At 40.2% G+C, this 17,997-nt stretch overlaps 1 protein-coding gene across 4 annotated transcripts in view; it reads right to left on the bottom strand.

The window, feature by feature from the left end:
* Positions 1 to 17,997, bottom strand: part of LOC119735427 (xylosyltransferase 1-like) — a 61,451-nt gene that overhangs the window by 20,009 nt on the left and 23,445 nt on the right. For all 4 annotated transcript variants that reach the window (XM_038209129.1, XM_038209127.1, XM_038209128.1 and 1 more), the window contains 2 exons: positions 10,322 to 10,994; positions 9,986 to 10,155 (listed from right to left, as the gene is read on the bottom strand). In XM_038209129.1, the coding sequence (XP_038065057.1) occupies positions 9,986 to 10,155; positions 10,322 to 10,994 (843 nt within the window). The remainder of the gene's footprint in view (positions 1 to 9,985; positions 10,156 to 10,321; positions 10,995 to 17,997) is intronic.

Genomic DNA, 17,997 nt, shown 5'->3' with positions numbered 1-17,997 from the left:
AAGAACACAAACAGGGACCTCATACTTTGATTACCCTTGCTTTCTCCAATAAAAATACCCAGTGCACCAATACACTCAGCCTCTTAAAATTCAGATATACGGACTGACTTCCTCTCCCGACATCAATTGCCCGAACGCTCCACTAAAATACAACACCTCCCTGCTTCATGCTTCGAGGTCTTCGATGGACTTGTCAAAAACCCTCAAGCAAAATTTCCTTTGAGACGCGAACAAAACATTTGTCCGGTAAGGCTCGTGAGAAGTAAAGGAAGAAAGGGAATCGGAATATGAAAAGGAATAAAAAATGGAAACGGCCAGCAAAGGAAACGGATTCCAAGTCAGTAGAAAGAGTAAACACCGGGTAATTAAGTTTCATCCGTCGTAACTAATTTCCGGGGGAACTCCGTGGCTCAAAAAAAAAAAACCGGGCAAAGTCGTCGCGGAATTTATGAGGCAATTACACACAGCTGAAGAGCCTGGACCCTCTAGCGCTCTCGATATTTCCCCGAGAACTCTGAGTGAAATGTCACAGAAGTCGCTGCCTGATGAAACGGCGGAACGGTTGGAAGGGGGGAAGCGGACTTGTTATATTAGTCTCCGGTCAGTGAATTAAGCGGGAGCTGCTGTCGTCATGGTAAATGCATTTTTTCGCACGTCTCACCAAATTTGCATGTGTGTGTGCGCTGAATCTCAATTTTTTATTCTGACAAGTTCATGAAATTAGATTTGGAAATTTGGGGCCTTTGTTGTTAATGGAGCCGACGGGCAGTGACACAGTTTTCTTAACACCTCGGTTTGTCTTTCACACAAGTCCGTTGTCAAAAATAGTCAGACACCTTTCAAGGCTGTTAAGTTAATATTGATAGCCACTGTCTTGCCTTCAGGGTATCTGACCCAAGGTTGACTTGAGAATGAAATGAAATGTCTTATTGGTTTCTAAGAAAACTATTGAGCCCCCCCCCAAAAAAAAACATTTGAGATTTTTTTTCTGTACAAAAAAATGGGAAAGTGCAATAATATCAAACTGAAACCCTCATTTGATTAATTCTGATGAAAATATGCCTCAGGGCATTTCAACGAAATTTCCCTTGCGAAATGACAATACTTTTGCAAACTAATGCAATAACCTGATGTGATCAGGCTTCTGTATAAACTAAAAGATTATCAGCTGATGATCAGATTGTGCTTATGAAAACTGAACATATACATTCGAGGGGTGTACATCGCAACCAGGTACTCGAATACCGACCACTGATGTCAGGAACCGGTTCAAGATTATGAGACCGGGTACCCATAACCAACTTTACAAATTGCTCAGTAATTTCTCAAATAATTAAAAAGAAATGCATTCAACATCTGTGGGGAATTTTCAAAATGAAAACCTGGCTACATGACAAACCAAAACAGATTTCACATTAAGTTGAATTTTAACACGCGATAGATGACGCTTGCGAAATTTTGCAGTTTACCCCGTAAAGCTATAAAGAAAAGTTCAGACAACTTCCGGGATTTGAATTTCGATATCCGTGTTTTGCTTCAATAGTGTACCCGGTTCCCGTTCTATCGGTAAATGCACATCACTACCGGTAGTACATTCATTCCCACACACAAAAGAAATTTAGCTCTTTTTTTTTCTCTTCTAAAGATTGTCAGCTGACATACAGTCAGATCGAGTATAACACATGAACAACAAGCACACACTAGCAGTAGGAACTCAAAGCAAATTGCCGTATCAAACATGGCTGTAGCGACATCAATCATTCAAAGGCACAATGCACATTGTAATAGTAGCAATTACTGCACGTATATATGCCATCTAACTCAATTGCCATATCACTTATCGTGGGGAATGATCAATCTTTTCCCCTTGACAAATATGTTTAGATTTTTTTGGGGTTTGGAATGTGGCATGTTATATTAATTACATCATGTGCAATGTCGCCTTCAAAAGTATGGGTCGATGATGTTTACTGGAATTCCGGGGGAGATCGAGGGGGGGGGGGGGGAATTCAGCGATGTTGCTAATGTTGTTGCTTGCATTCAGAAACATCCTAGTCCTATTTAATAGTCGCATTCTTTCTTCCCGTCACGGTCATACAGTGCTTACTGCAAAACACTCCAGCCGCCCATCCATTGCTGCATGTAAATTTTAACCGGCGCGTCTTGTATGCAACTTTTGACCAGCGAGGAAGGCAGCTGCAGCTGGCGTGTGTACAACTTGATCGGCAAGTTTCAAATATTTGAATATTCGATCAAGTGCAGTTTCCATTAACAAATACTAAATTATTCGAACATGGACAGCCCTACAAAATTCTGTAAAAAACTTTGGAAAAGATCCTCAGGCTCAATTAATGATGTAAACAATTCAGCAAATACAGAACTGTAAATACCGGTAACCACTTAGTTTTTCTATATTTGAGATAACATCCCACTTTTTGGTTTTTTTTGGTTTTTTTTTTTTGGCTGACAAAATTAAAGCCAGCTCCTTTGATAATGCAAGAAAAAAACTGCTCTCATTCCATCAACTAGCGAGTAAATGCTGTTACAATCATTACACCATTGAGCAATTTGGAAGACACTGCAGTTGTGTTCTTTAGCTTACCCCAAAACAGATCAGTTTTTAATATCTTGAAAAATAGAATTAGCTGTTGCAAACTGCTTACCAACCAAAAGGACCTATGGTATAAATGCAAAATAATAGTTAGTGGCCTGACGTTTCGACCGTAGCAGAGTCTTTCTCGAAGGCTGAATGACAAGACTATAATAAACATAAACAGGTACCATGTACCTGTTTATGTTTATTATAGTCTTGTCATTCAGCCTTCGAGAAAGACTCTGCTAGGGTCGAAACGTCAGGCCACTAACTATTTTTTTTTTTTTTTTTATATCTTGTTACCAAAAATCCAAACCGTCTCATAGAATTTCAACTGAATTTTAAGAAAATCCAGATTTGAATCCTACCACTGTGCACGACTCAGCACGAGTCCAGTGAACTGGCATGCAAAATCTCACAACTTGTCTAGAATGACAAGACAACCCATTGTTTTCGTTTGGCAAATGGAGTCACTTCCCTTTTTTTTTAAGGGCAACATACCGGATGTAAGCCTGCACACTCTCTGATTCCGGCAATAACATGCATGGCATAACATGTACTTTTCTTGTGATAACTTGGGCCACCAGGCTTTCAAACATCAATGCCAGTCTGGTGAGTTTCTTGAGATGTTGGTATGCACCACCGACCTCGGACTGCACTATCCATCCATGCATTGAAGCAATGGTCCGCCATCTTGGGTCAACCATAACGCACTGTAATTAAACGGCAACTTTTTCAAGGGAAGTGGATATCGGATTTTTCTTCAGAGTTCAGCCGATGGAACTAAGAATTGTACTTTCTGACCAGCTTTTGAGATGTAAACAATCCTATTTCTAGGATCAGGGGCATCAATCGCTTCTCAAGAGTGGGGGGGGGGGGGCACATACCTTGATCAGAACTAATGCGAAGCGTGATCGAAGCCCTCTCATTGTGGGGCTCGGGGCCCGCTTGAGGGCCATGAAAAAATTCTAGTTACTTCTCTGGTGTGATCTAGGGCACTTTCTGACCACTTTAACCAATATTTTCTCAGCAAAAGATAAAATTTGAACATCATTTTCGAGGTTGGAGTCATTGAATCAGCTATTCTGAGCTACAGGCGTGGGGTTCGGGGCCCGTTTAAGGCCCCCCCCCCCCCAAAAAAAATGATTCTAGATGCTCTGTGGTACATTCTGAGGCAATTACTGACCACGTTAACCAATATTTTCTTAGCAAAAGATAATAATCGGAAGTTGCTGTACAGATTGATCATAAATAAAAGATCCACACAAGAATACATCAACGCGTCAACAGCAAGATGTAAGTGTGTACAGTTCTAAGCTTAATTACATGTACCGGTAGCTTTAATTTATTGAATAAATTGAATTTTTCGCAAGCGTCATAAACATGAATCTGTTTTGATTTTCCATTTAGCCTGGTTTTTATTTTGAACATTCTCCACAAATGACATTCAAAACCTTTCTTTTTCATTGTTTGAGAAGTTACTAATTAATATGTAAATTTGGTTACGGATATTCGTTCTTATAATCTGGAACCGGTTCCTGACATCAACGGTTGGGTACTCGAGTACCTGGTTCCTATGCACAGCCCTAATTTATTTCTGATACTAAAAAAATAATTCATTTCTCACACCCCCTTTATCCCTTTAATAGTCTGCTCCAGTGCCGGTCCCAAATGATCCCTCTGCATGCACATTACCCACGAAGCACACCGCTGAGTGACGAGCGATTTACCGACGAGCATTTAGCACATACAGAAACACACAGCACCTAATTAACTTTAGTGCATCCGAACAAATTCCCCCTTCTGTTCGCGCACGATACGAAGTGGTGCACAGCACGTGCACCGGGGAACAATGTTGATAGTGGTCACACCATTCACACTGAGCAATTACGCTCCCGCGACTCTCCAACGACCAATACATCAACAAGAGTTGCGAGCTCGACTGAGCGACGGAGCGCACTCAGTGGAGGTTTAAGAGGTGACAGTCAAAAATAATCTCCTCTCCAAATCCTCTTGTTAATTTTTTTTTCTTCTTCAAAATCTAATTTGGGTGAGAACCCGAGGCAAATAGTTTAATAGGAATCACTGAGAGTCAACCATAAAGTAAACACAAACCAATCAAATATAACTTTCCTATTTCAATTTCTGTGAAGTGTTTTTTTTGGAATTTTGTTTGTTTGTTACATGTAGTTTGTTTTCGGTTGACCAGGGAATTTTATACAATTGTCTTGAAGATCAGCCTTTTAACTCAAAGTTATACATTTTTTTCAAATATTTACAATGTATATGTGGCAGGGCGAAGTTTTACTTGTATCTTTTCATGTATTTATAGTGTTTTAAATAGGAGTACATGTACATGTAGCTCCCCTTAGAAAAAAAAAAAATCATTTTAGTTAAGTTTAGATGTCCCCCCCCCCCTTCTTGGTAGTGTGTCCCCCTGTTTGTTTACTTTAGCCCACATGTTCCTTTAGCCCACATGCCCACAAGTCAGAGGGTGATTTTCTTAAGAAATCAATGTACCAAAAATAATTTTTAAAACTCTGTGACTTTTACTCGCTAGTTTTCCTATTCAAGGGGTACGGAAGCACGCCACCAGGGGTCAGCTTTTAGGCTCTATTTTTTGGAATGATGTCTCATTCAATAGTGAGCAATTTATTTCATTCAATTTATTGGAGACCAAAAGACAAGTTCGTTTAGAACTTACAGCAGGACTGTTCTTATCAGAACAAAAAACTACTTAGCAAAGTTGATAATAAGCAGGACAAGTTCTTTTCAGAACTAATATCTTCTAAGCAGTAGTTATTACCACATGGTGTTACCGCAAACCGAAACGATACCGATACCCCACCATGCAAAGCCTCAAATTTATTTCATTGCTAGAATAATAGGAAGTTAAAAACAACATCTATTTTTCAGGTTGATACTCGAAAAAATAGCATGGACATGCTTACATACATGTATGATTACAGATACGGTAGCCACTGTAACCCAAGGCTTCATTTAAGGCTCTGACTACAGCTATCACTTTGAATTAAGGTATGCATGTAACATCATGGATTAGCCACTATGTAGCCATAGTGAGGATTCAGTTACGGCTTTGACTATCACTTCGAATTAAGGTACACTGTGTGAATGAATGTACAATAACATGTAATGTGGATTTCTACACTGATTCCTCTAAGTGTTTTTTTTTCGAGAAAGATACTTTCAAGTTCAACCTTCACACATAACTCCTTCCCTCTTTTTTTTTAGTGGGGGAGGGATTAAAATGATAAACTACACAGGGTTCCACTCCAACTTGACATTTTTACAGGATTGCAGCGCAGCGATATTGGCGCTGTATTTTTATTGCTTATTTGTTCAGTTGAGCGTAAGTAACAACAGGGGGCTTATTGCCAGTCATTCCGGGGGAAACTAAGACAGGCCCTCCGGGGATGGGGGATACTGATAAATCAAAGAGAAAACACGCGTCGGAATCGTGTCCAAATATTTATCAGGAACTATCAGTTCTGCTTCTGGCCGTGTCTTCGCTTGTTTTTTGGAGAGCCAAGATACGACAGGAAACGATGCCACGGATGTCTAATTCTATTTGTCCGAATCTTCAGAGTGATATATTGTTAATTTACCGCAGAGACCATGACAGATTATTTCTTGGAATAAAACTGATTCAAAAACAAATAACTAGTAAATATGCTGTTTTTACGTAACTTGATTGTTTTTCAGAACTGAAGCAAATCTCCAATAATAAATTAACAATTTCTTTCTTCAACTGAAGTGTCTTTCTTTTAATACCGAGACATACATGTAGCAGCAATACATTTCGATTTCTCTGAATGAGTTAATATGAATTTTGTTTAGGCAACCTACATGTAGGAATTTTCAAGTCTTTCAAAGAAAATATGACTTTGCTTCAAAAAAAGGAGGAGGGGGAAGAAACCGAAGCAAAAATAAGAGGTGACTTCGTCTACTTGTTAGTTGGAAGTTTTCTAACAAATCTTCAACAATCAATTATCCATTTTTATGGCAGCATTATATGTATGTATTAAACATACCCCTTTCAACTTACTGGCCACAGCTACAGTGCATTCTTGAAACAGCTCAACTCACCACTTATTTAGAAAACTTGGAAAAGGGGGTCTCTTGGTTTTCTTTTTTAATCTGCGGTGCTCAGTCATCCATGACCGTGACTGAAGAGATGCAATTAAAGATAGGGTACAAAATGTAAAGTGCTCAAAATTTAAAGAAGGGTGCTTTTAAAACAACTAACTTGATGAAGTTTTAGCTCAGTAAATGCCGAGAACGCACTGAACCGATCAACTGACGAATTATAGCAACCGCATGCGCGTGTGCGCCGTGTCAACGCTTGCACACACCCATGCACGGCTTTAAAACAGACTACTATTAACAGAAATTTCCAAAAATGCGTCTTTAGACACATCTTTGGGAATGACATTCTTTTAATGTTCTCTTCAAAATGACAGCATGCCAGAAATAATAAATTCACAGGGAGTTTTTACTATCTTTAAAGCAAGTATGCTTTTTAACAATAATTTCGCCAGTTACATTTTGGATAGCTGCAAATGATCTACTCTAATGGAAAGCTAATGAAATACCCTTAGGCCAAAAAAAAAAATCTCCGGTTTTTGGTATGCGCGCGCGTCGCAGTAGCCATGCGCGTCGGCAAAATGAAAAAGTTTTTTTTTCAATGAAAGATGATGTCTCAAAACCGCCAAACTCACTGGTTTGACTGGAATCCTGCTGCTGCACAATTTTAACGTGTTTTTAGATTGGGTTATGGTCAAGAATAAGCTTTATGTGGCCTCTCTGGACTCCCATTTTTTTGCACTAAGCTTAGTCGGGCACCATTTGCAGTCATCAGCCGACATTTGAAGCAAAAAAATCAGGTAAAAAAAAAAAAAGCCGCGTCGCCGCACCACTTTTTGGGCAAGCTCTATAGCAGAAACCGGAGACTTTTTGTTTTTGGCCTTAAAGATGGACCCACTTAAACAGTTTTCAAGTTTATAACTTTTGCTTTGCATATTTAGCCATTGTTTTCAGATTACTTTTATTTTTACACATCCTGTACATCAAGCCAAGCTGATTCATCAACATGGAGAGCAGAGCATACTCTCCCTAATCCATACTGGCAAACTTATCGCTGAAAAAATACCCCGAAGCTTGAATCATCTCACACTGAATTAAACTCCCCAATACAAATTGCATATTCTCAAATTCGAGAATAGGTAACGCATCTTGACAGGTTGAAATATTGGCAAATTATTTCAATTTCTAAAAAAAAAAAAAAAAAGTGTTCACTATCTCAGTTCCCAATTCTGCCTGGTGATATACATACCGGTACATGTTGGTAATTCGAAACCTGAAATCCAATCTCGGTAAATCAATTTTTTTCCGATCAGACGGCAGCAGCTCAGGTGGAAAAATGATCTTCAAACAGGATTAAAGGATCGCCGGTAGACCTGGAGCCAATAGCTAATGGCATTGAAATGTGCTAAGCATTAAAAAAATGTGCTTACTAAAACCGGTTACCAACCAAAATGGCGTGTACAAAGTAATGGATATTGCTTGTGACCGGTTCTCTGCCGATTTCCGTTTAGCACAAACATCTGCTGAGCAGTACATGTATTTTCTGCTTTTCAGCTCCGTGATGTCTTTTAAATCCTCGATGTCGTTTAAATCCTTCCCCATCATCGTGAGATAGTCCGAACTACTTTATTTCCAATCTCTTGAGAGGGATCATCGGTTTTTCTATTTTCGGGAGGAGGGAGGGGAAATGTTTGGAGCCCCTTAGTCCCAGACTGATCCAATTCCACGGAATCTGGGGCGATGTTGTCTGCCTGGCGCATACCACCCTTCAACCCAATTATCTGGTGGAAACCGGTTAAAGATGTACATGAACTGTCCATATGCTTCAACAAATTCAACTTTATTTTCGCCCAACTAACTTTCAGCCTGTACCGTACATGTATATTTTATTTTAACAAAAAACCCTACTTTTTGCTGGTCGCAGAGGTCCAGCTTTAAGTATGTCTTTGTACATATTTGACTGACTGACTGTTACTTGTGACTTAAACTGGTTGTTTAACATTGGTACATCTTTAAAGTCTATTGGAGTTGATTGCTACAGAAGAAGGTGACATTTGGCGAACAGTGGGTATTCTGTTCAAGACTTGAGGGGGGGGGGGGTTTCGGAGTTCAGCCTTGGGTATGATGCAGGAAAATTATAAATCCAAGCTGAAGTCTATAAGGCAGAAATTCCCACAAGAGCATGCCTGAACATGACCCTGCCTGACTCAAATATTCTCAATTTATTTGAAGTTTCTAGTCAGTTTCAGTTTTCATGCCTTGTGGAGCGTCACCTTTACAGACCCAATTTTAGTCTCACCAGGTAACCGAGTCAATCGTCCTGTGTCAGTCTCAACTTCATCAGCAAACGCTCTTCCTTAAATACAACTCTCTGAAGGTTGCCTGCCACATCTACAAAATCTCATTTCTTATCTCAGTCTTCCCCCTATGGAATTTTTGCTCTTACAGATATGTGCCAACTTTGGCTAATTTACTTCAGAATCAAAACTCTTGATAACCTAGAGAATATTTTATGGTGCATACGTGTACATATTTTAATGCCATAAAGATTTTTATTATTGATGCATCATTATTTTCAACACATTTTTCTCAATGTTGTGTTTAATGTTTCCATGCCAAATTTTCCTGGACACATCTGTTTCTGTTAACACAAATTTAGTGGAAGGACTGAGAACATCTCACATCCGACCGTAACTTGACACGACATCCATTTTAGACTGGTGGCCGAAAGCTGAACCAAATAACCAGATTTGAATAATTAATGTCAATGTTTGAAACAGTACAGGGTGACTATGTATGCACAAGCCATCAACACATGTTACTCATCTGTTGCAGTCCTTCAGAATCACTCCAGAGACTAGTCATGGTAAATTTCACCTATGGTAAATTTCACCTAGATGCTAAATTTTATGTAATATGGTAAATTTCACCTATTATGGTAAAATTCGCCCTTTATGGTAAATTTCACATATTATGGTAAGTTTCACCTATTATGGCAAATGTCACCTACATGTATGGTAAATGTCACCTTTGGTAAATCTCACCTACAGGTATTATGGTTAATTTCAGGTGTGGTAAATTTCACGTGTGGTAAATTTCACTTATGGTAAATTTCACTAATGGCAAATTTCAAATATGGTAAATTCAGATGTAAATTTCAGTCTGTAAATTTCACACGAACTTCACCTGTCTGAAAGCTACTTGGGTTGACTAGAGTCGCACCTAATGATTTTTTTGATTGGTGTCATTCTGCAACGTTGATTTTCATACGGAGGTAAATTTACTTACCGAGTCAACATGTATGTAGAAGTAATGATCTGTGTGGAACAGCAGCCGTATCAACCGACGGACTTGGCGAAGAGCTCGGCCGTGAACAACTAGAACGTACACAATGCGTACTGGTTTATCGTCGACTAGCTTGTACTTGATTTTGTCGTCAACTTCATTATTTGGTTTGCCTGAAGAAAAAAACCCAAACGTAACTTTTACTAATTATGTCATTTAACTTGAACTCTCTCTGCATTTTTGCAAGGAAGCCGACTGAATTACAAACTCCAAGACTAGAGAAAATTAAATAAAAGCAAATGATTAAGAATCAGAGAGAAAGAAAAAATCATACAATACCTTTCAGGGGGCACATTCTTGCAATCTTCTGAGGATAGAGGGAGCCCTTCTTCATCCGACAGACGACGTCGGCAATGTCCTGCTTGCATTGCAGCGTCGTGGCACGACCCAGCGCCGAAACGGCATCCTTTCCTTCAATCGGACAACTCGATGAGTAATCGAACTGGACAGTCTTATTGCCGACGATGGTCATGTTGGCCTTCCTGCTCTGGTACTGTTTCACTGGTTTCCCGCCCCCAATGGGCGAAGTTTCCTTGTCCGCAGGCAAGGCTCCATCGAATGGTGGGGCTTCGTCAGGTGGGTCATTATCATCATATGCCGGCGGGGCCACCAATATGGCCGCCTTGTCCATTGAGTTTGCATTAGCACTGTTAGTAAGTTGATTTGAGTTGACCTGCTCGGGTACCGGTTGCTCGGGTACCGGTTGCTCGGGTACCGGTTGCTCGGGTACTGGTTTAGTCTTTGATTTTGTCTGTTTCCCCTTAGTCCGCCTCCTGTCCAACGGAAATTTGTCCTCCTTTGTCTGTTTGGCCCGACCGCCATGGCGATACACGGGTGATTCGTTAAACTGATTCATGGCGTCTTTGAAGATGCCCAGCGACAGAACACTAGCAACAGTGACCTGTTGGCGTGGCACGTTACCTTTGCCATTCTGAAAGTTGTTTTCTTTTATCTGAAATGAAACAAGGTCAAGATTCATAAACTTTTAATAGGGTGAGCGATTTCAACAAGCCGATTCTGATAAAGGGTGCATGATCCTCTACGTCTGTAGCCACGGCTGTAGTCATTTACAAAACGCTTTTTTCGACAATCAGTTGAGGGGTACTGAACCCATACTGACAGATTCCAACAAAACATGCGTTGGGGTTTGATGGGTTGAGTTCTGTTAGGGTTAAAGTTCAGAAGACAATCTGAATCCAACGAGTGCTGAAAGGTTTAAAAATAAAACCAAAGGAATGCCTTAGTCTTGATGACTTAAGACTTGATGACTTGTGATGGACTTGTGACGGACTTCAAAAATAGTCTAAGGGCTTGTGTTGTCTGATGTTTGCAAAGGTTGTACATACTACGTGTATCTTTAAGTACGGAGCGAAACTCTCAGAAAGGGAGCACTAGCCCCTGATATCAATTTCATCAAGTCTGGATACTAAACGCCCCCGCCTTGTCATACACTTGAGGGATAGAAATCACCTGAAATGGCTTCGACATGAGAGATGTTCTGGAAACAAAAAAAATCCACTTGAAGTTGTTTGCCGAGACCGACAAGATGTGACAGGGGGATTTCATGGGGCTCAAAGCGCCATTCTCAAGAGATTGCGATTGACGGGGAGAGAAATGAAGGGTGAATGGATCATCTGAAGCACAATTTAACCAAGAGCTGCCGTAGACACTTAGAGCATCTGAGAGGATGAAATTGGACTCAAAAACTGCTGACAAAAATGAAGTAGGGCAATCAATTCTGAGCTGTCACATTCAATTTTAAATTCCTTTTACTAACTAATTCATGTTCGCACTGGACTTTTTTGGGGTAAAACTAAAGGGAGACTGACATAACGTAAACTTTACAGGGATGGTTGTCAACTTCTTCCAGTCATGTCAAGTTTGAACCTTAACCCCCTGGGCCCTTTTGGCTATAGGAACCATCCTCAATCCTGCAAAATCCTCTAATTGCTACCATGTAAAAATTGGGTTCAGCCTCATCCACCAAAAGCATCCGTATTTCTGAATTTGTTGAGTGGAGGAAAGGTCATTGCCTCAATCTGCCAAAATCCTTCAACAATCACTGTGATGGGTTGAGGCAGTGCCGACGACATTCAGAAGCAGTGCGGATGATATCGAGCCTAATGCAGGGCTCAATTATGCATGACTGAATGTAAACAATGCTCGGTACAGCCCGCGAACTCGACACAATGCATCCTCCGAAATCAACCAACATTTTTTTTGCCATTTAGCCTCAAAAATCCTCCAAAACCAAGACCGTGGGACTGGGTTACAGAAAAATTACATTGTTAGATTTACTATGTAAAACTAACGTTATGATCAAGTGCAGTTTCTGTGTGGGTCACCTACATGTACGTGTATCTTGGCCTCTGTAGTTCACATGTGTAGGCCTAAATACTGTACATGAGATTTTTTTACTGTACAGTATTTTTAAGACTGTGTTCTGTGACATCATTGGCTGCATTTTTCCACAACCACATTTGGTGTAAGAGCGCCCTCATAAGATACCAAGGGAGCACGCTACGGTAAAGGGAATGACTTTCGGCAGGCCAAAATTAAGTCCAATGTGAATGCAGTTTCAGAATCCACAAAACTTGACAGCACACCTCAATTTCGGTCGGACAAGTTGGATGATTTCTATAATTTTTCAAGCACGGTTTCACCAGCATCAGAACACTTTTACAACCTTAACACTTCTTACTGTTTACTTATAGCCACTCGATCCCTCTACATGCAAAAGATTTTTGTGTCAACAGGCCGAGTGAAATCCAGTTCAGCGATACATGTCATTGTTGACAGAACTGATATCTCCAGAACACCTGCAAGTGTGTATTTAAGAATTAACCCAACAAACTTCTTTTGAGGGTGTTCTAAAATTACTTCAGATTTTAAACCCATGGATTCAAACATCTTTCGCTCTTTGGAATCCTCCAAAATCTGCCTCCTTCCGCAGTCTCGACTAACCAACAAATTATCACCTGCAGACCTCTTCCGTTGGTACACAACTCTTTGCCCAGACTCGCAGGAAACCGCAGGTGTTTCCAAACAACCAAAATTACATCAATACGGCCACACTGAACGCAAACCAAGATTATCTATCACGCGGAGACTCTTAACAATCGATGTCGGGGAGCACCGTAGATGTACCTTTACCAGTCGATTGTAGCAAATTGTGTCTAGCTTTTAGGGAAATCCAGCTGTCTAGAATCGACCGATTCTGGAGTAATTTACTTTTTTTCTGCAACCAAGTATAGTCACTAACCGTAACACGCATGCATCAGTTGTCTCAACAAGATGGTTCTAGCTGTGGACTAAATTCCTTAAAACACCCCGCTTACAGTTTATGTACGTAGATGATTTTAAACTTTTATACCCCCAATCAAATATTACATGTGCACTCTCCATAATAACTGAAGCATATCCCTTTAAATGCAGCACTCATCTTGTTAGGTGAAGTTGTTGTTTTGATTAACCCTCCTATGCAAACATACACTCTGTGCAAAACTGTTTTTAACAGTTAAAGAGCTCCCAGCCTACATAAAGCAGGATTGACTGACTGTGTCTGTTTTATACATGTATGTAACTTGATACAGCTATGCTTTGACTGTAAGTGATTGATAAGCCAGCTGTGCCTACCACTTGCCAGCTTTTGTCGGTTGACTAAATTTGACTGGTCAAGGTACTTGCTTCAAATATGATCCGACTGCTGGTGACTAGCCTGTGTAAAAGGCACGGCAGGGGAAGATTTTTCTGACTGTCTGTGACTGTTCAGACAGCAGGAGGGTTAAGTAACCATGAATGCACACCAAAAGGTCTACTGCACCTCCAAAATGGCTACCATGCAAAGAGTCTATCATGGACAGTGACTATACTTGGTTGCGGAAAATAAATTAGCATCCTGGGGAGTTGCAGACAAAAACATGTAAATCAGATCCCCTTCCAGGACTTCTTCATCAAGACCCCATAATGAGTATTGGTTTCTGGATTGAGCACAATCAGAGGCAACGAGGCAAGAGCGCCCACGGATTGCAAACTCGCATCGTGCATCGCCCCCTCCTACTCGTCTTACGTTTCTAGTCCAAACAAGGCTTAGTGTAAGGTTCCCATGTCCTGAAGTCTTCGCTCTAGAAGGACGGAGAGATTTTAATTTTTTGTTAGAAGGGTGAACAAATGCTGTGTCAATAATAAACGGATCATGGAAGATATCCAATTCCAATGACCGATGTGCAAGTCCGATGCACTTCGGAGAGTTGGAATGAACCCTTACGTTTTAAATAGACACATACTGGGGCTGCAGTGCACATTTTTTGTAGATGCTCACAACATGGGAAAAATGAAACATTTGAACTTAAATACTGTGTATTTTTCACCATATTTCGTTAATATTTTAAAACCCTAACCCTGCTGAATCCAACAGGATCCAACTATAGCATATGAGCCTGTTGGATTGAGCAGTAAACCCCTTGTGTACATTCCTGATGCAAAATGTTGGATTCAGCAGGCAACTAAACCGCATTATAATGCCAAGTTGGACTCTGTTGGATTCAGCAGACAAAGGTGCAGTGGATAGAGCAGGAAACTCCAGTTGGACTCTCTTGGATTTAGCAGGGTAGTCCTGAGGAACTACAAGGGGGTTAGGATTAGATGTTCTGTCCATGCTCTTCAAAAAATTGGGTTTTTTCTCTTCTCAACTTGAATGTTTCATTTTAATGAAAAAAAATTCCAACTTATTTTCTAATCTTGAAATCTGCAACCCTCTGAAAAAAGAAGAAGTTTTTACATGTACCGGTATATTGGGTTGCTTATGCGCACAAATATATCTGGCATGGGAGTACACTAGTTCCCAGTCCCTACCGGTACATTACTAATTCTTATGGGCGAGGGACCAGTCTATCCTGCGATAAGTGATTTATTTGTCAGGCTGCAAGTAATAAGCAATTTGTACTGTAATTGTTCCAAAAAAAATCATGGCCGATGCATTCATTCAATGTTAAATACTAATAAAAAAACTAGAACTTCAAAAGAAAGTAACTTTTAACAATTTTTTTTATTTAATTCAATTTATAATGTATTTTTTTGAGGGGGGGGGGGAGAGGAAATTACAATTAGCATGGGCAGTTCATCTTCAATTTTGGTACCAGTTTTAAATAACAATAAATAGTTGGCAGAAAACAGACCGTTTTTAAACTGTAATGTGGAATTTTAGTGCGTAATATATATTTCTCAAAGAAATCTACTCATAATTTGATCAAATATAAAAAAGTGACCTGTAAGGTGAATTTACAGAGGGTTTCTTGGAAGAGGAAAAACATGTGTTTTCTGCATACCAGATAATTTATCTGACAATGAAAAGTTCCGGATTCACATTCAGGAAGTATTTAAACTTCCACGAAAATGAGCTATTTGGGGAAAAAAAAGACACTTACTTGATTGATCAATTTTACATCTGACAATTTTAGATCAATTGTAAAAAAAAAAATCTAGATGTTTTACTACTAACACCGTAAACATGTGTTGTACAATAAGGGAATAACAGTGTGAGGATTAAGTCTGCACTGCGTGATGATGACCAGGTTTGGGAATGACCGCTGTTAATGGACCGAGATGAATACCTTTTTAATGAAATAAACAGTTAAATGCTCCAATTTTGTCAATTTTCTTTTGGCGATATTTCCAAACTTTTTGTATTCATGTTCAGTGGCCATATTTTAGCTTATGCCTGGTACCCTGTCTCTTCAATATCCATGGTTATATACATTTGCCACCCTAGCGGGCCCAGGCTGTGCTGGATGACGTCTTCATTGCATAAAATTACGACTGACATGCAGGGTATGAACTTCTGCTGCCGTAGCGAAACCAGTTAGCAGAGCCAAGAAATTGGGCCCTGATCCCATCTCAGACGAAACAGAGCAAGTTCATAGGTGTAGCCAGCAAGGGGGGGGGGGGGGGACTATTTACCCCCAATATTTTGAAAAAGACTGCCCTTTCCCATTCAAATACCCTTTTTTCACCAGCACTTCCCTCCTCCAAATATTTGTAATATTTGTAAAGAGTGCCCTTTTTTAAGTGCCCTTTTTTTCTGAAAAAGTGTTTTTTTTGCTTGGCCGATCATTTTTGGAAATTGATACAATAATTCCAATTTTCTTGAAAAATGACAGCACACCAGGTGCCATGATTTCACAGGATGCTTGAGACTATTATTCACTTACAGTCAAGTGAGTATTTCGTAATAATTTTGTAGGTTTTTTTGGTTGATGTTTGCAAATGTTGTATATTTACCTTTAAATTGAAAAAAAAACACATCGGAATGTTTATAACATAAACGCGCTCATAATGTCAAATTCCTTTCTCACCAGGCACTTCAACATGAGACTAATAACGCACAACTTAAGAAAACATGCGTTGGCGACCCAAATGCATATTTACAATGGACTCAGCGGCGACACTAGATGGATTAAGTTATGTACCACACGCGTACTTCATGTCAGACATTGAGACATCACGAAGAGGCCCACATCCCATGCGGCGCTGGCACCATGGCATGCCAAGGGGGCCATTGGTTCATCTACGTGTTATTAATCACTTAGTAGAACATGTATGAACATGTAGTTGGTATTTGTAATTAACACACGGTTCATGTTCTGTACATGTCAGTTTGGCGAGAGGCCAACGGATTTTGAACAACAACTCTTACATGATCAACATGCAGTTTTAATGTCTGAGCATGTACGTGGCTTCAGGCCAGCAATTTTGTTCATGAATATTATGCACCACCAAGTACCAGCTTCTGGGCAAAAACTTCGCAGACAAATGAGCTTTTCTTGACCTATTAATGAAAAATGAATCTAAACGACCCTACCACACTGAAGGGCTGAATAAAATAACACAGGCAATTTGGCCTCGGGCGTGGAAGACATAGACATGCCGCTAATGGTCCGTAACGCCATTTTCTTTGCTGACAGTTCAAAAACAGCTAGGGCATAAAAATTCATGAGGCCTTTACATAAAAATGTGAAAAAAAGATATTGTCAAAATTGAATCTGATCTAATTATGTGGACACTCGGTGATTGAAGGTTTCTTAACTGGGATGAGGTTTTTTCCATTTTTCTTATGATAAGATGTACATTTTTAACCTACCAGTATGTAATTTTAGCAGTTATACTGTTTAAACAGTTGTATCCAAGGGCTTGCCAGAAAAATTCACGAGCTTACTCGGGTGGCACTTGAACCTACTGTTGCACTCATATGTAGCACAACAGACCTTTATCGTGGTGCAGCCATTTGACTTTTTCCCATTCAAATCTATGTAACCAAAGCGAGGCTGGCAGGACAAATAGTCTGGTTCCTTTTTGCACAAAAACATTATCATTCAGTACTGTTATTGGGTACAGGGAACATGACTGAAATGGTGGCAGCATGATAAAGGTCTATGTGAAAGAAGGAACTCCCCTCTTTTGTGTTGGTCATTTGTTTTTATCAGAATCTGAGGAATTGTCTTGAGATATCTAGGGGGATGTGTTAGGTCACAGTCATCTAGGGGTTGTATAGGGTACATGTATAGGGAGATGGGGGGGGGGGGGTACCCCTCTGACACATATCGTGCTGGGTAGGTCTAGCCGCTTCGTTCACAGGTACCCCCTTACCGGCAAAGAAAGTACAGTTGGGGGTGACTGAACGACGCCATCTTGCCTGACTGCAATATTTTGCCGCAAAGCGTGGCCACTGCGTGTACATATTATCACAAATCCCCTGGTGTACATGCGTCACACACAAGGAACGGTGCGTGCACGTCAACCAGCAAAAGGTATACGTCTCTCCCATGGGACGTCATTGCTAGGTAAAAGGGCGCCCTCTTTAGTTAGCGCACGGAGCCCATGGGATCTGTGCACAAGTACTTCATCAACGGACAGAAAAGGAGAGTTGGGGGTGACCTAGACTGGTTTCTGATCCATCC

The sequence above is a fragment of the Patiria miniata genome, unplaced genomic scaffold (genome assembly GCF_015706575.1).
Source record: "Patiria miniata isolate m_02_andy unplaced genomic scaffold, ASM1570657v1 HiC_scaffold_29, whole genome shotgun sequence".
NCBI classification, from domain to species: Eukaryota; Metazoa; Echinodermata; class Asteroidea; order Valvatida; family Asterinidae; genus Patiria; species Patiria miniata.
Note: the sequence above shows the minus strand (reverse complement) of the source record. Positions and strands in the feature narration are given on the sequence as shown.